Source organism: Juglans regia, chromosome 15 (genome assembly GCF_001411555.2).
Source record: "Juglans regia cultivar Chandler chromosome 15, Walnut 2.0, whole genome shotgun sequence".
NCBI lineage: Eukaryota > Viridiplantae > Streptophyta > Magnoliopsida > Fagales > Juglandaceae > Juglans > Juglans regia.
The window spans coordinates 10,459,785-10,479,210 of NC_049915.1; the positions used below are offsets into that span (position 1 = coordinate 10,459,785).

At 35.9% G+C, this 19,426-nt stretch overlaps 1 protein-coding gene across 3 annotated transcripts; it reads left to right on the plus strand.

Annotated features, from left to right (window-relative positions):
- Window positions 1-5,444: 5,444 nt before the first annotated feature.
- LOC108987068 (ubiquitin carboxyl-terminal hydrolase 3-like) lies at window positions 5,445-19,035 on the plus strand. 3 transcript variants are annotated; one of them, XM_018959937.2, is made up of 10 exons: window positions 5,445-5,589; window positions 6,612-6,743; window positions 6,814-6,852; window positions 7,727-7,832; window positions 8,386-8,444; window positions 8,580-8,654; window positions 9,363-9,411; window positions 9,561-9,637; window positions 18,643-18,742; window positions 18,862-19,034. In XM_018959937.2, the coding sequence occupies exons 1-9, from the start codon at window positions 5,515-5,517 to the stop codon at window positions 18,739-18,741; spliced, it is 711 nt and encodes a 236-aa protein (XP_018815482.1). In that variant the 5' UTR covers window positions 5,445-5,514; the 3' UTR covers window position 18,742; window positions 18,862-19,034. The 3 variants fall into 3 exon arrangements, with proteins under 3 accessions (XP_018815482.1, XP_018815466.1, XP_018815491.1); XM_018959921.2 differs by having other exon boundaries at window positions 5,446-5,589; window positions 18,643-19,035; XM_018959946.2 differs by having other exon boundaries at window positions 5,446-5,589; window positions 6,612-6,713; window positions 18,643-19,035.
- Window positions 19,036-19,426: the final 391 nt, after the last annotated feature.

Genomic DNA, 19,426 nt, shown 5'->3' on the forward strand with positions numbered 1-19,426 from the left:
TTTATGAAATCAATGTATGGCAAATGATACTTCCACAAATGTTTATGAAACACACCTAAAGCTTTCCTTACACCAAAATGACCCCTCCAATTATTTGCAAACTCAATGAATGACAAGTAATACTCTCACAAACGTTCATGCAACACGTTAATAAATGAAAAATTATACTTCCACAAACGTTCATGCAACACGTCAATGAATGTCAAATGATACTCCCACAAACGTTCATGTAACACATATAAAATATTCTTTACACCAAAATGATTCATCAAACCAAATCCATGCACAAGCAACTCACGCATAAGACTAGTAGGCTCACAAAGTTTATTCTTTTTAAACAAATACCAATATAGACTATAGAACTGATCAAATGATGCATTCTCACGTACTCCATACACACTAGCCAAGCCATCATCATTGGCATACAATTTATTATCATATTCAAGTCTCATTAACTTTGCATCTAAAATGATGACAAGGACATACATTCTTGCTAAAGTATCAACCAAAAAATTTTCTTTACCTTGTGTGTACTTGATTACATGAGGAAATGTCTCAATGAATTGCATCCACTTGGCATGCATTTTATTCAACTTATTTTGACCCTTCAAGTGCGTCAATGACTTATGTTCTTCAAAGAAAGGTTGAGTAGGAATTGTTGCACCTAGCACAAAATCAATGTAGTGCTCTATCTTCCTAATAGGTGGCAATCCACTAAACACACCGCTAGGAAACACGACCTCATATTCCTGCAACAAAGAGACAACAACACTAGGCAAAGATACGTCAAGTCCGTTAGTATTAAGACACGCCTTAGCATAAAAACTCAATTTTCTCTTTGTTTTTCTCTCACTTTTTTCACTCTTTCTTTTCTTTCCACTCTTTTTCTTTTTCACTCTCTTTTTCCCTTTCAGTCTTTTTTATTCTGTCACTCTCTTTTTCTTCATCTTTATTTGAATTCTCGACCTGACAATTATTTTTCAACTCATTCTCTCTTTTCTTGAGGTCTCAGCCTCAGTCTCATCTTTTTTTTCTCTCTCTCTCTCCTTTTCGGCCTCACTATTTCTTTTTTTCTCAATCTCACATTCACTCTTACTTTTTAGCTCAATCTTACTTTCACTCTTGCTTTTTAGCTCAATTTCTTTTTCGATCACTCTCACTTTTTTTTTTTTTTATCACTCTCATTTTTACTCTTTCTTTTTTGAGCAACCTCATTTTTCATTTTCAATTGGTCCCCATGGACTTGTGTTGGAGTTAAAGGAGCAAGTTTGATTGTTTTTCCATCATTTTCAAAACTGCACATGTTCCTTAACTCATAATGGATCACCTTCCTATCATACTGCCACGGCTTCCCCAACAAAATATGGCTAGTATGCATAGGCACTACATCACAAAGAATCATATCCTGGTATTTTCCTTGAAAAAGAAACTAGCACTTGCTTATTTATCCTAACCTCCCCACAATCAATGAACCACTGCAACATGTATAGTCTAGGGTGTTTCAAGGTAGGCAAATTCAAATTTTCAACTAAAGTAGTGCTAGCCAAATAAATACAACTCGTCAAATCAATGATCATACTACATACCTTGTTGTTGATGTGGCATCTAGTATGAAAAATGTTCTCGTTCTGTTGCTTTGTATCATCCATCTTAATTTGAGTATTGAGTGCACGCCTAGTAACAAGAGAATCACCATACTTTTCTTTCTTATACATATTTTCAACACTAAACTCACGTCGCCTCCTATCTCTCATGCACTGTAGATTTCCAATTAACACATCTTGATGATCCATCATATCGCTCACTTCACCTAATACTAAGTTCAACTGTTCAAATTGTTGTTGCATGGCTTGCAACACAAAAGATGAGTTATCTGTCATCCCCTTTAGTGATGAGCTACTCCTATGAGACATCGTAATGTACTGCACAAAAAGAATGTTAATAGAAAACCTCACACACTCCCTTATGTGTGTTTATACTCGAATAATGACACTCCACTCGTGTTTCACTCTTAATTGGCTTTTTCCTAAATAATAGTCTCACACTCTTTTACCTTTTACCTCAATAGTTTTCCCGCTCAAGTTCTTTAAGAACTAGTTGAACTAAAATCAAGACAATACAATCTTGTATTATTTCAACTAGTAATATAGATCCAAGAAACAAGAACAAGAAACAATGAAGGAATAAAATGACACGAGATTCAAGGAATTTATACGAGAGAAAGAGTAATTATAAAACAAGATACCAGCTAGAAAGATGTATTCATCCCCTTTGATGATAAAGATTAATCAATAAATGTATTTCCTCCTCTTTGTTGTAACTATGTAGCAACTTTTAAATATGCTACATTTTCTTATCTTCTTCTTCTTCTTTCTTGAATTTTCTTTTCTTTTCTCTTCTTCTCTCTTTTTCTCTCTAATTAAATCACAAACGACAATACTCAATTGTGAAAATCAAACAATTGAATTCAAGCACACAAGAATTGACAATGAAATAGAAGAGAATCAATGGAATGGCACTCCAAGCAATTGACAAACTTAGAGATGCAAGAAATCCAAGAATTTTGAAACCCTAGGAGATGCAAATTTCAGCCAAACCCAAATCCCTAAGAATTTCGACAGCCTACTTTTTTTTTTTTTCCAACCCTAGAACAATGAAGCCTTAGAATCAAGATTAAAGATGCAAGAATTAAAAAATAGAATCAGATCAGATTGGAAACCTTACTCTGAATATCAAATAATATGAACCTGTGAGAATGGAATTCTTTGAACCCACAATCAATTTGAAAACTCACCCAAGAAAGTCAAAATCAAGTCAATGGATGGAGAATGTAGACCCGTTGAGAACTCGTTTCAAGAACTTAGATTATATTAAAATCTAGACCCGTTGAAGAACATGTCAATAACTCAGATTATAAGGAGGAATGCAACAAATGTTGTAATTTACCTTTGATAAGTTCAAAAGTTCATTCAAGAACAAAAACAGATAAATTCAACTCACAATAAATAAATTCATCAAATTTCATAAACTAATTAAAATAAGGCTACAAAAAGTATTTAAAGGAAAACTTAATTAAAACCCTAGCCAAAATAAATTTCCATATTCCAAAAATGCCCCTGAGTGAATAGTGCCACATTTATAGTGTGGCTACAGTACTCATTACAGTAAAACCCTAACCCTAACTCAATAAAACGCCCCTTGTGTGAATAGTGCCGCATCTACAGTGTAGCTACAGTACTCACTACTGTAAAACCCTAACCCTAGTTAAATAAAATAATAATTTTCCCAAGCCCTTACATAGGTCCCTTAAGTCCTTCCCATAATAAACTCAATTATTCTAAACTAATAAAATAAGTACTCTAAATGAGTTAAACAAGTTGAAAGCCTTCAAGTGCCCAAGGCCTTTTAAGTCATGTTGTTGCCCTCTTTTATAGCTTATCAAATGAATCAAAACTGGATTTTCATCCTTCAAATCCATCTTGAATGTTGGGCTCTTGCTAAACTCGTCCCAAGTGGATTGTATCAATCTTTGCATTGTCTCATTGATCTTCTTGACTTTTGACCTTGTAATTGGCCTATCTAAAATTTGTAAATGATCTTTAAAATTAGGTCTATATTGATATCCATCACTATATATATGATAAGAAGGTAACAACTTAGGTAACTAGATATTCAAAACTTTTATGATATCCCTTTTTACATATCATTGACTTAGACATTGGAGATGCTTCAAATACTCTAAGCGGCCAACTTCATCTTTTGCAGGTAGAGTGCATCAGTGGACAGCATTAGGAACATGTTCCGAACAAAGTGCATGGCATTTGGGCCCGTAGAGTACCTTATGTAATTGTCCGTGATGTCCGTGACGCGTGGGATTTTGATCGTTTCTCGATACATCAAGTTGGTACAAAGTTATAATACAAAAGAAATATTCTTTTTCTTCTGTCACGTTGCGTTCCTTAACAAAATTATGATATTGTTTGGCATTCTTATAAGGACTTGAAAACAAGTTGTATCTTGTATACCCATTTGCAAGTCATAAGGCTCACACATATAGCAAAAAATGTTAATGAATCATATCTTGTGCATTTATTTCTCTAAATTTCACGCTATAATCTCAACAGATAATTTTAAAAAGAGAAATGATTATTATCATCTCCCAACCAAGCATCAACATATAATTTATCATTTTTATTCTTCTATTTAAATACATGTATTTACATATTAATTAAATGGTGTAACACCGCACACTCCTTTTAAAAAATAATAAATTTCATTATTATAAATTTAATGTTTTCATATAAGTTTCATATTTAATTTTTTTTAAATAAGTATGTGATACTTGCACAATTTATATCTATAAATATTATTTCTCATCATTTATAAAGTAGATAAAACGTTTTATGTAGAAATAAAGGGAATCAATTTGGAGAGTCCAGTTCCAATGGGAATTGAACCTATTATATATCGTTATCACCAACTCCAAAGATGTGACCTTAAGGTCTCGTTTAGATTTAGAAAGCATTTCATTTCATTTCATCTCATAATTACAACTTTTCTAAATTTTTATTCAAAATTTAATAAACAATTCAACTTTTTCAAATCTCAAAATAATAATAATATTAAAAAATAACATTCTAAAAATATTTTTTTTATTTTTAATTTTTTTTTATCTAAAATCATATCATTTCTATCTCTTATCCATATCAGCCCGATAGGTTTGGGGCAAAGATAAAATATAAAATTCTCATCTTATCTCATCATTATAATATTTTTAAATTTATATACAAATTATAATAAATAATTTAACCTTTTTAAATCTCAATTCAAGTTTTTAAAATTTTTAAATAATAATAATAATAATATTAAAAAAAAAATTTTAAAATTTCTTCTAAAACTCAAAATTCTCGTATCACTTCCAATGACCCACCAATTTGAAACTCCCCCAAATCTAAAACCCTTGGGGCTTAGTTAAGGAGATGTTTGAATTCAAAACTCACTTTAACTCAACTCATCTCATCTCATTATTATAATTTTTTTAAATTTTCACATAAAATATAATAAATAATTCAACATTTTTAAATTCTAAAATAATTTTTTCAAATTCTTATACAAAATATAATATATAATTTAACTTTTATTTTAATATTTACAAACTATCTAAACTCATATCTAAATTAGACGTTTGGATTCGAAGATGAGTTGAGATGAGTTGATATGAGTTGAGATGGATTGTGAATAGTAATGAGATGAGTTGTGAATAGTAGTGAGATTTGTGAGTTAAAGTTACTGAATAGTAATGAGATGAGTTGAGATGAGATGAATTGAGATGAGCTGAGATGACTTACGAATCCAAACGTCTCAATCTCAGAGTTGCATTATGGTCCGGTCCGAAATAGTCGCATCTCATCCCAAAACCTATATATATATATAAAATCCAAGAAACAAACGTTTACTCTCCCAAATCTAGAACCCCTCGGCAGTATCAGAAGGAAGAAAAAGCAAGAAAAAAAAATGGCTGCTTTACTCGATATTCCTTCATCTAAGAGGTGGCTTCCTCTTGAAGCTAACCCTGATGTTATGAACCAGGTATTTTTGTTAATTTTTTTTTGTTTTTCTTGTTGGGCTCTGTTTGGATACAAAGAACAAAGTTGGGACAGAATAAGAAAGAAGTATTGAACCATTTACGCACTCAACCCGTAGCCTAAGATCTGCAATTTTTTATTTTTTTATTTGCTAGACGTTCCTGGATCCGAAAGGAGACTTCGGGGGTTGTTCTGAAAATTTGGTTTGGAAAAATGAAGTGAATATATTGTTTCATCTTGTCTGTGGATTAAGCATTAAGGGCTATTTATGAGAGAAATTTGTAAATTTTTTTTTTGGGAAATTAGAGCATTAAAAGGAAGAGTAAATCAAACTGAAACAACGGAAAATTGAAAGTAAAAGAAACTGGAGAAGAAATTCGGTTGAACTGATGAGTTACTATATTGGAAGTTAGATTTGCATATTTCTGTTGAAAAATGGTAGCTGTATACATGTTACTTTTTTCCATTTTTCTTTCGATAACCATCTAGAGTGGTTCTGATTTGCAGAAAACTGGGGTTTGAGTTTGCTCTCGACGCTAAATTCCCTACTTTTTTTCCTTCTTTGTTATCTCTGGTCATTAAACGTTGGTCTATTTTAGAAAGCTTTTTAGAAAATTTAATTGCAATTTTAGATGTATAAAAAAAATGACGTAAGGCTATTTTCACGATTAAAGACAACATGATGCTTTATCAATCTAAATGGCCGCCATTTTTACTGTTGCTTCCACAAGCTCCATTGCACCGTTAGTTAATTGATTTTCTGTAATGGTGGCCGTCATGGCTTTTGCCATTGTCCCTCTTGGGAAGAATGCGTCTTAATTCACAAGTCTTAATTCACGTGGCTCACTTGTCTCTCTCTTGTACACTTCCTGTGTATTTGGGCTATGCCTAATTACATTTTTTAATAAATTTCTTACTTATCAAAAACAAAATTCACAAGGCTCACTTAATTATGTAAAGCTTTGCTCGAGTTTATGTAAAGGCTTTTCAGGTTGTACTCTTTCATTTTTTTTTTTCATTTTGCAGTTCCTTTGGGGTCTTGGTCTTCCAGAGGATGAGGCAGAGTGCTTTGATGTTTATGGCTTGGATCCAGAACTCTTGGAAATGGTTCCAAAGCCTGTACTTGCAGTTCTGTTTCTTTATCCTATAACATCACAGGTGTTTCTCTTAACAATTTACTGAGGATGTATTTGTCTGCTTATTTGCTGAGAGTTCCAATTTTCCTCAGAGTGAAGAAGAGAGACTTCTGCAGGCAAATGAAAAGAAGGTGAGAGGCGATGAGTTTATGATCATATGCTATCCATAGAATGTTTGCATTGCTGAACATGATTTTCCTGGTCTCATAAGATCTTGTTATATTTTAGTTAAATTTCTCCCTATCAATTCTGTAGCTTGTAAATTATTGGCAATTTCAGGCCTTTTTTAAAACATTTTTATTATCACAATTTGTACATAATGGTGAAAACCGATGTCATTGGCGCGGTTTTGGTCCAAACCTGAAGCCGCAGCGACAGATTTCTCAAAGGTTTAGAACCGGCCGATTAGGGGAGCAAACCGGCAGTCTTGGTGTTGGCTTGATTCCGGTCGGTTCTTTGGTTACCTGTCAGTGGCGTTGTGAAGGAGGAGGAGAGCAAAGGGCGTTGGGGCTGCGTGTGACTGTGTGAGAAAGGAGAGAAAGAAGAAGAATCGGGAAGAAGAAGAAGAGGGAGGGGAGGGGTGGGCTTATTAAACCTTGGTTGATGCCATTTCACTCACTTATGTGAAACGGCGTCGTTTTATATACGTATAATATAATATATATATATATAATCGGCTGATACGGCGGTTTGAACCAGGTTCGAACCGGGACCAAACTAGCCGACGTCGGTTTTCATAATTTTTCTACCACCGGCCAACCGGTTCTCTACCGATTTCGGCCAGTTCGTGACGCGAATGTGGTTGGTTTTTGTACAGCCCTACCTAGTCGTGTGTTTTTACTCTTGGGTAGACCAATTGGAACTGATGAAAGATTGTCATCATCCATGAATGACATTAACTTGTTAGAAGACTGTATTGTTGAATTCCCCATTCATAGTTTGTGGCCTATTATAATTTTGAAATTTCATTTTTGTCTTAGGACATTTAAACAATTCTGGCTGCAGGAAACTAGCAGTAAAGCGTATTTTATGAAACAAACTGTGGGTAATGCTTGTGGAACAATTGGACTTCTTCATGCTGTTGGGAACATCACATCCGAGATTAAGCTTCGTAAGTTCATCACATTTAATTTTCAAGAAATGACCATGGTTCCTTTCTTACCTTTTCTTTTCCCTCTCTTTCTAATGGTCATTTTCTTAGCTTCTCACACTGCTGCTTTTCCCGAGAAAATAACTGTAAAATCCTTTCGGTGTAAAACAAAAAGGCTCTCCAGTTGAAATATAGGCATGAAATGTTATGGTCATACAGTTTGAGAAAGTCTCTTGATCCAATAATAATTGAGATGAAATAAATGGGGAAAACAAGCAGAAAGAGCAAGCAACCTTCCCATTGTCCAAAATAAAAGAAACAAATGAAAGAAAACTAGAGGAAAAAAAAAAAAGTGGCGAGTTAATTTCAGCTAGGCGCTGGCTCCTGCTGCAGAGTTATTGCTAGTCCCATCTGCTTATGCTCACCTTTTTTCTTGAGTACATCCTTATGTGAAAGCTAAGAGTTGCAATCGAAATGCTTTTTCCTTCTTTTGGTACTTGCTTAATATTTTTAATAAAATTCTTATCACTTCCCCAATTTTCCATATTTGCTTATTTTGTCTCATTAATTTCAGTCGAGGGATCATTCATGGATAGATTTCTTAAAACCACTGCAACAATGGATCCATTGGAGGTTTTGTTTCTATTCCCTCCACACCCCCCCCCCCCCTCCCCCTCTCCCTCTTCTCCCTGTTTGAATCTAATTATAAACCTTACTGATTTCCTTTTAATTGTCATTTTTATTATATGTTTCTGTGAACGTGTGTAGCGTGCAGCATTTCTAGAGAATGACACAGAAATGGAAGTTGCGCATTCAGTAGCTGCTACTGCTGGTGAAACAGAGGTCAGTTTTTACATTTTTTCTCTTCCTTGTTGATCCCCAAGGCCTGGCTGGAAGGGGTTTAAAGATTTCATGTCAGAATATTAAGGAATCATTTTTCCTGATAAAATTTTGCATTATTTAAAGAGCTAGGTTTTAGGATAATGGACTTATGAATTGAAAGTAGATTGAGACGTATCAGAAAATGAGAAAGCAACTGGTAATCTGGAAAAGTAGGCTTTGGAGAATAATTTGTGATATTTTTTTTTGGAGAATAATTTGTGATATTCAAAGTTATCCTTAAGACATTGAACATTAGAATGAACTAATATTAGACTGAATGGAATGGATGTGGATAGAACATTTTAATTCTTAAAATGTTTCACGGTCCTTTTCTTTGGCTGCCATAATGAGGACATGATAGGCTCGGTGCCCCATGGAACAAGTTAGGAAAGCAATGCCCAGGAATTTAGGGTGCGCTGGGAGTTGAGAACTGGTGAATGCTAGGGTAGGAATTGGAGTGCTTGGTTTCTCTCTGCGTATGTCGTGTGCTGGACGAGGCATGCCAGATATGAGGAAACTGTTCAAACAAGGGCTCCAAGGGTTTCCAACCTAGATCTCAAGGAAATTGCTAACTGTTAAAAAAAGAAACATAGGCATCTCTTCATTCACTATATATGTATACTTTGTTCGTATTGTTTGTGCTACTCCACTCACCCAGGATTTTAACAGGCTTCAGATAATGCGGACGCTCATTTCATCTGCTTTGCATGTGTCGATGGTACTTTCTTATGACTCTCTCTCTCTCTCTCAAGACAGAAAAATTGGGGGGGGGGGGGTTGAATATGCTTTGTACTTTCAGATTTCCAGAGATGCTTTTGAAATTTTTATTTTAATTTTCTTATGTTTCTTTATAAATGAATGATGTAGGTGAACTATTTGAGCTCGATGGAAGAAAATCTAGACCAATATCTCATGGCCCATCCTCGCCTAGCAGTTTGTTGCAGGTAAATATTGTTATTGTTAGCCACTAACTATGCTCCGTAAACTTAATCCTTTTAAGTGTATTTGGTTGCCAAGAAAAGATTGAAAGAATAATATGTGGTTATAAAAATTTTGAGAATGTTTTGAGATGTATTATTTATTGGATTTTGGAAAATGAGAGAAAATCTTGAATAAAAGTTTTTTGAAAATAAGTTTTGTATTGGGGTTTTGTGAAAGTGGATAGATAGAGTTGGAAAGATGTTTGAATATAATTTTTTAAGAGTAGATTTTTTTTTTTTTTGGGTATTTGTAAAAGTGGTTTGATCTTTGTGTTTGGGTAATGATTAGATAAAAATTTGAAATATTGTATTTTCTTTTTAGATTTGAAGATGTTGGGTTTGAAATTTTGAAATTTATTGAAAACCAAAATAAAACTTTGAAGAATTTTGGGTAACCAAACATGGCCGGTTCGGTTTTTAAATGAGATGAAAAACAAGTCATTGATTCAACTTTAGCTATGTGATACTTTACCTTATGAAAAAAAGGCTGTGTTTTCATCATCATCATCTCTCTTTCTCTCTCTCTCTCTCTCTCTCTCTCTCTCTCTCTCTCTCTCTCTTTGTTGTGCTGTAAAAATTGTCAAAACGCAATCTAAACATCTTTTCGCCAAAACTATCTCCAAAATCATTTTCATCAAACTCCCACCACGATTTTCATTAAAAAAAGATGAAACAACTTTCACAAATTTCAATGGACCCCACCACTATTTCAAGAACCTATAAAACATCTTTAAAAAACTTTTTCAACCCAAACATATTTTTAATGGATCATACTACTTTTAATAAATCCCTTAAAATCTCATCTTTACAAGTTTTCTCAAAAGTTTCAAAGATATTCAAGAAACTCTTGCATTCAATGTATGCAAGTTTTCAAGTGAACCCATCTTACTTGCCAACTTTAGCTAGTTCGTATCATGCTTGTAACGTTCTGATCCTGGAGGTCCGGAGAGTTAGCTCTTAACACATAATATCAATTCCAATACCACAACTATAAAATCCAAAAAACTCAATAAAATATTAATTCATTTGCTCAACCCAAATATCCATGATCCTTCACCGAAATAACAAAGAAAATCTCAATAAAATAAATTAGAAACTCTCCAAATATTCAAAAATATCCTTAACCCAACACATCAAAATATCTGAAAATAATCAATTTACTAACTATGACTCAAATAAGTACTTGTACCCTCGGACACTTATTCCTCTACGATCATCACACCTTGCTAAAATTTCATACTCTTGTTCTCCATCTGAACCATCAAAATCATCTGAAAAATATTTGGAGATAATGGGTGAGTTATCAACAACTCAGTAAGCAGAGAACATATACTAGTGTGTAAATATGAGCATTTATAGAATTCAGAATACATAACAAAATACTTTCTTTCAGAATGCAGAATCAAAATATTATAAAAAATATCAAAACAAAAGTTCAAAAATATTCATAATCAAAATCCCTTTGGCATAATAAACATCACATCACATCTTATTTTATCATATCAGAACAGATACCATGTTTAACCCCCGTGGTAGGATTGTACAAATCCCAGCGATCAACCGAGTAGAAACAAAATGTGAATCTACAAAAGTACTTTGGCATAACATATATGATTAATCATCTTTACCATATCAAAGCATCATATCAGAACAGAGGCCATGTTTAACTCCCGTAGTAGGGTTGTACATCTGCGGATAACCAAGCAGATGCATATCAGAACTGAAACAGAGTGCCATTATTCTTTCCCGTGACAGGGCCATATTATATCAAAATAGAAGCCATGTAAGACTCCTGTGGTAGGGTCTCTAACTAAACGGAGCAGAAATAGAATCAGATACAGAACCAGATAGTCATGCCAACGGTTTTTCAGATGCCACATCTTATCAAAACATAGTTCTGAATAGAATCAGAACATAACAGAATCATATTACAAAAATACGAGTTATGCACAAATTTTCATATTCGCTCTTTTTGCAAATTTCAGAAACAGAATGTCAAAAATAAGCTCATGTCTACATTAGTCATGAAAGAAAATACTTTCTTGTACAGAATTTCATGAGTAATGCAGAACAAATAACTAAGATCATTTTAAAATTGCTTTTCATAACAAAACATACATATTTTCTAAAAATCAACCTCAGCCCATTTTATTTTTATGTAAAGTCTAGCAGAGGAATCCCACTTACTTGGACTTCTTAGCTTTTCAGAATTTTTCTAAAAAAATGTCGAGTCAACTATAAATCGTCATTTATAAAATAATCACGTAAATCCGTAAATTTCTAATTAATCACAATTTAAACCATTTAAGCCTAAGCTTCAAAAATATTTATTTTAATTCTATAATACTTAAAACTTCCCATAACCTTAAAATATCCCTTAATTCTAAAAGACTCCATCTCAAAACTCAACTTCAATTAAAGACCAAGTCTGGGCTACAAAAGCTTTTGCAAAACACAAGTTGAACATAAAACCAAACCCAACCTAAAAACAAGGTCCATTCAAAACCCAGTTAAAATATACATTCAAATCTTACTTGGCTCAAGGGAAAAATAGTAATCTCATAAATCTATAATCTTCCCCTACCCTCTAACTTCACGTAACTGTAGCACTTAGAAACACCCATATATTTCTGAAACTCATAGGAGAGGGAAGATGTGTGACAGAAGCTCACTGTGAGGGAAGGAGGTCGCGGCGGAGCTGGGTTGTGGTGGATGGTGGCTGTCCTGGCAGCGTCACACTAAGAGAGAGAAAGCGATGAGCGAGAGAGAGAGACCATGGCGAGAGGGAGGAATTACACACTGAGTACGATGGGGAGCTACGGACTGGGGTCACCCAGGGCAGCGTCCAACAGTGGAGGCTTGTCCTTTGGCGTCTTCTGCGTGGTTAGTGGGTATTTGAGACAAAATACTCTGTTTTTGAGAGCCAAAACAAAGGTACTTATGGTTTCGTGTGGGCTGGCCATGATGGTGATATAAGGGAGGAGCAACGATGAGGTTGGCTTGGCTTCGAGGTGGCGAGACTGCTGGACGTAATGGAGGCTGTGAGCTGTGGGGTGGCCATGAGGGTGCATGTAACACCCCGTTCCCGTAGGATAGTGATGTTACTAACATTCATAACATAATGCCCGGTAAAGAGATTCATATCCTGAGATACCTTATTTATTGAAAAGCATTAAAATGTTAAAACTGAATTGAATATGATTGTTTCGAAAACTGAGCATGAAATAAAAGAACATAAACTAATCCTATGAATGACAAAAGAAATATAATTCTTGTGTGAATATCACTTATTCCTTCCTAAGTCTTTGTACTAGATCTATTCCTAGCCATCCAGCTCTGCGTCATCATAATCACCATCTGTGGGATTTTTTTTTTTATAAGTAATAAGATATTTTATTTATAAAAAAATAGGTATAGCCCAAGTACACTAGAAGTATACATGTGAATACACCCTTTTAGGAATTAAAAACAGTAACAAGAAAGTCATGGAAACTGAGACCATTCAACTCTAAAGCAATGGCCCACATAAATAGTCTTCCACATAAAACTCCTAAATTCTTCCAAGGAGCATTCATGATCCTCAAAGTGTCTATCATTTCTTTCACGCCAAATGCACCAAAGAATACATAAGGGAGCCATCTTCCACACAGTTGCTATTTGTGTTGTCCCAATAATCGCTCTCCAACTTGCTAGAAGTTCCACCACCCTTCTCGGCATTACCCATGCTATTCCCATTCTACTGAAGAAATAATTCCAAATTTTTCTTGCAAACTCGCAATGTAAGAGTAGATGGTCCACCGATTTACCACTATTTCTACACATACAGCACCAGTTTGTGATAATAAAACCACGTCTTCTAAGATTATCCATAGTCAAAATCTTCCCTAACGCTGCTGTCCAGACAAAGAAGGCAACCTTTGCAGGTGCTTTACTTCTCCAAATGTTCTTCCAAGGAAAATTCTGTCGATGTTGCATGGTAGATGCTTCATAGAAGGAGCGTACAGAAAAAATCCCTTTCCTAGAGGGTCTCCATTCCATCTCATCTTCATTTGTGGCAGCAATAGCAGCATTATACAGCAGATTAAGAAACTCCGTCAGCTCCACCACTTCCCAATCATGTGCATCTCGAGTAAGGCTATTGTAAGGTCTTTCTTCCATCATTATGCAATTCTGGTCCTGTCCCGAGGATGGCAATGATTGCAACGACAACCCAGGGCTCGCCGGCGTTGTCTGTATCAGCCCACCAGGTAACGCCCCTCCCTGTTTGACTCCCACCCTTGTTTGACACAAACCCAGGCTTTTGGCGTCTGCACTGGGCTGCTCGAAAACCCCCTCTACCACTGCCGGCATCGAAGATGGCCCTGCCGGACCACCACTAGCCTCGCAACAGACTGTCGACTAGTTCTGTACGAGATTCACCCCAAAAACTTGCATCCGGTCAAGAGTTTCGGCCTGATCCTTCAAACCCAAAACATTGGGCTGCACTGGGATGCTTGAAAATCCCCTCTCCGACGATGCTACTACCTTCGCCGGTGGCCGCAAACCCTTCGCCGGCATCGTTGGCTGAGCCCCGCTGCTCTCGATGCATCCCACTGCTACATGTGGAAGGGAAACCCCTCGTCTCCTCCAAAGAAGCCCACTGGGTCTGTTTACCGATCTGCTAGGCCTTAGCCCATTTGAAAGACCAGCCTTATCCCCAGGGAAGGTTACAGGTTCCTTCCCCTTAGTTTGGCCCTTGAGCCCATCTCTTGAGTCCATTACATGCAGCCCATGTCCTGCTCCTTTAGTAAACCCAGCCCACAGTTGCCGCCCTTGATCCTCGACGCACCGTTTCAAATAGTTGATTTTATCTTGCAGCTCTCCCATCTGTTTTTGCATGTCAGACAGTACCCCAAACACCATTTCCTTTTGAAGACCAACAACTCTCCTGCCATCTTCCTCACATCCTTGAGACCTTACAGACATGGCACCACGGATAGCCCCACTAGCCACCCTCCTGTGCAACTGATGTGATATGTTCCAAGGCCTCTATTGTTGAAGAGCCTCCTTGTACGACTGAGAAGTTTTCCTTAGTGCCATTGTCATTGAAGGTGTCTGCCCACCACTAGCTGCTTCCTTCAACAACTCCGCCAGCTTCCACCATCCCCTTCCCTCTCTGTCATCAGGAACCAGGATGCAGTTTCTATGTCCACCCCCTCGATGCTCTTCTAGCGCCATGAATGCTCCTTGAATATTTGTGCATCTCTGCACAGTGAAGCCCCTATCTCCTTCCCTATGCTAGCATAATACCCTTTCCTCCTTGCAGTCCTACCATCCTCCAGAACTTTACTAAACCATTGTGCTGTGGCTAACTCCATTCACATACTCTTCACAAACTTCCGCCCTCTTTCTGTAAGAATCAACCATCGTCCCTCCCTAGCTACCTCAAAAGATTTTAGTTCAATGTCTACAGCTTTCATCGGAGACATATTCCTCTCCAGCCAATCCACCAACACTCAAGTTTTCAATCTAACACGAAACCTTCATGATACAGATTGATGCAAAAAGTGTGTGAGAACAAAAGTGTATGGAGAGGATTTTCTCTCTCTAAAGTGGTAAAAAAAAAAAAAATTATCTGTGGGAATTAAATATGGAAGAAAACAAGAAGACAAACAAAAATGAGTCGAATACTCAGTAAGTAGTATATCACACCGCAAAATAGAATTTTGCCTAATATGGACTTAAATTCTGAAGACTCTTCATAACATACATACAGTTTCATAGATTTACAATCATATACGTAACATGACTTTCTGACTTTACATTCATACATATATCGTCACAAATTCACATAACATATATATATTCATCGTTAACATGAGTGGAAGTGTACATAATCATGGCAAACATGTAACGTGAATGCGTGATAACTTGTTTATCTTGTCTTAACATGGAGTGAAACACGGACCTAATTTGCATAACATGGAGTGAAACACGCTTGGGTCCGTGGTTCACCTAACTTGCATAACATGGAGTGAAATACGCTTGGGTCCGTGTTTCACTTAACTTGTGGTTAACCACGCTTGGGTTCGTGGCATCGTAAAACTTCTTATCTTTCTTAATGCATGATAATTTATTAGGCTTCATGAACATTTCTAACATGGCATATTCTTGCACATAGCATAGCATAATATGACACATTCTTGTACATAGCATAGCATAACATGACATATTCTTTTACATGGTATAACATAACACGACATGACATAACATGGCATATTCTTGTACATGACATGGCATATTCTTGTACATGGTATAACATAACACGACATGACATAACATGACATATTCTTGTACATAGTATAACATAACATGACATAGCATATCATGATCTGAACATTTTATGACATTCCATGGCATACATGATCTAAGTACTACATGAACATGGCATACATAATCTAAGTATTACATGAACATGAACATGAACATGACTTGCATAATCTGGCTATTCTGTTACATGGCATACTTGACTTGAATTACTAAATGAACATCTCATGGCTTTCATATGATTAGTAACATTCAATCAATCAAACAATAAATTCATTCATTCATTCAACCATAATCTCATATTTCATCAAAGATCGTGAAAGGATTCTAACCTTGACTTGTCTCTTAGCGTAACGTAGATAACCATCATAAGCACATTATATTTTCGTACATAACAATAATATTCACAGTACGCATGCATTTATATGATCAATACTATTTACCTCTTAGTGCTGCTTCCTGATTTCCAACTTGTAACGCGTTACCTATAGGAGGTACTAGTTGTTACTAATTTCCTAGCAAAACGTGTCGTAATACTCTACGTAATTAAATACGTATAATGAAATTTTAACTAAAATAATAAGCTCCATAATATGCTTTAAAATCCTTTAAATACATTTTATAAAAATTGTGTCTACAGGCTCATAATTATTCAATTAAGAACATGGCATACTTAACTATCAGCCCAGCCCCAATTAGAGAAAACAACCTACTTAATATTACTAAAACAATTTCTGGAAACACAATCAGCCCAACTTAAACCTCAAGCCTACATGAAATCAACCCACTTATCCTAGTAGTACTATAGTTTCTGAAATAAATCAAGCCCACTAGATTTAAAAGCCAGTCAAGTTACAACTAAGCCCAAGCCAATAAAACTAAGCCTATTAGAAAGGGTATTTTGGGAAAATTGAAACAAAGAAATAAAGAGAGAAAATAGGCTTACGGGAGAGGAGGTTGTGCGATGCTCACCTAGAGAGGGCTGAGTGCGACGGCGGCTCTGGGTGGCTGGGAGTGACCGGCGACGCAACTGGCGGGTCCCTATGGTGGTGCGACACTGAGAGAGAGAGAGAGAGAGCTTAGAGAGGGAAGCTGTCAAGATCGATAGAAATAGAGGGAGGGGAGGGTGGCAGATGGCAGTGGCTTACCAGAAAGGAGTGGGCTCGACGAGGTTGGCCTGGTCGGCGATCTCTGTGACCGCCGGGAGGTTGTGCAACATTCCCTGATGTGTTTTACGGTGGCTGGGAAGAATGCAGGGGCTGTTTTATTCTCGGTGGGGAGGAAAGCAAAGATGTAGAGGACTTATGGGTCATGCACGTAGTGGAGGAGGGAAAGCTCACTGTCGGCGTGCTCAGTGGTGGTTTCCGGTGAGGTAGGTGTCTCGGTTGGATGTGAGAGTGGTCTTCTTGGTTTGCGGAAGCTGCTACGGTGGCTATGTGTATAAGGTTTCTAGTGTTTATTTCTAGAGGTCTCGGGGTGGGTTTTAAAGGCAAGGAGAAGGGTATCGTGGATCATAAGGAGATTGGATTGAGTTTGGAGTTGGGAGTTAGTTTCAATCTAGGAACCTATTCCAATCTAGGAAACCAAACAAAAAATAAAAGAGGTGTATAGTTGAGAAATCCTATTCAAAACAAATTACAACCTCAAAACATATCTAATAAAATAATAACAATAAAGATAACAATAAAATAATAGTAGTAGTACCAACAATAATAATAATAATAATAATAAAATCACACGTTTGGGGTCGGAGTGTTATAGCGCAACTACGTGGGAGGCTACAGTGTAGTTTTGGTTTGTTCATGACTCTCGGTGATGGTTAAGTAGTCGTCTCCGTGGGTGGCCGAGATGCGATGCATGGTGGCAAACGGGGAAGACAGCAGCAACGGGGTGGCTGAAGAGGGTAGTAGCGGCAACTTAATCTAGGGTTGAAGATGAACGATAAAAGCATGAGGGATGTGCGTAAACTGTGAAGTTAACTTGTGAATATATAGGAAACAAAAAAAACCCTAGAGAAAGCAGGAATGAGAGACGTGCATGAAGTGGGGTCAGAAAGAAAAATCTCATGGATTTGGGCTTTTTGGTCTATTTCAAAATTGGGCTTTTCACATACTAAACCCAAAATAATAAAAAAATAAAATAAAAAAATTAAGCTTGGCGCTAGGCCCGGGTGTTATATTGGACTCCAAAAAGACATTTCAACCTAGTAGGGAACCTTTTGTTTACTTTTCCTTCAAACAAACCCACTGCAAATAACTAAAAAAGAAAATTCCTGGGTTGAACGTATTTTTATTTGATCTAACTCATTACATTATATATAAATTTTTCCAACTAGAATGTATAGACCACGATATATCTATTTATATATGTGTGTGTGTGTGTGTGTGTAAAATAAATAAACTTCAAATGAGAATAAGATTCTCATCTAAAAAGAATTATGATGTTTGTTTAAGTTTATTAATATTTATTTTATGTTCTATAATGTATTCATTTAAATATTTATGTGAAATTCTATTCTATATTCTTCATAAGCCTATGAACATGCCAGCATACTTTTAAATATAAAATTAAGTTTAAGAAAAAAAAGAAAGAAAAGGATATGCAACCTATTTACGTTTTTAAATTCGTGGTTTCTGAGAATATATGTTTCTGATTCATAACAGGATGCAGCTAAAGTCATACAGGACATGATCCGAAAAAATCCTGACTCACACAATTTCAATGTGATTGCCATTTCGAAGAAAGCTGGAGGTTCATCTTAAGGTTGGCAGTTTGAAATCACGCAAGCCACAAAGCATGGTCGAAATGTTGACAATATGTCACCCTCAAAGCAGTTAATGGACATGTTAAAACCCTCACTACAGTCCTCTATTTGTGTGCAGATGTACAAGAAACCTGGCATGAGCTCATGGTTCTGTTGCCATGCTAAACATGTTCATTCCAGTTCTGTTGCCGAGAGAATTTGGAAATTGTGTTAATTTCATGTGATGCAATCTATCTCAAGTGTTGTCGTGAATCCTTTGGTGCAGTTATTTGACTGTCTGATTATTGTTTCATAAGAGACTAAGGGCAGGTTTGGGGGGTGGGATGAGATATAAAATTCTCATTTCATTTCATCTCATTATTGCATATTTTTTAAATTCTCGTACAAAATATAATAAAAAATTTAACTTTTTTAAATCTCAATTAATATTTTTCAAATCACAAGATAATAATAATATTAAAACACAATATTTTAAACTCTTAAACAAAATACAAAATTCTTATTTCACTCCTCAAACCTGCCCTAAGAGGATAATCGAGTTTTGTGGGGCAATGGATTCTGTTCTCGATTTTATTGCCCTAAGAAGGCCTATTTTCACTGTAACAGCTCGCAAAATATTCAATGATGAAATTTTCATAGGCTTTAGGAATCTCGTGAAAATTTCGTAATTTTTCACGAATCGA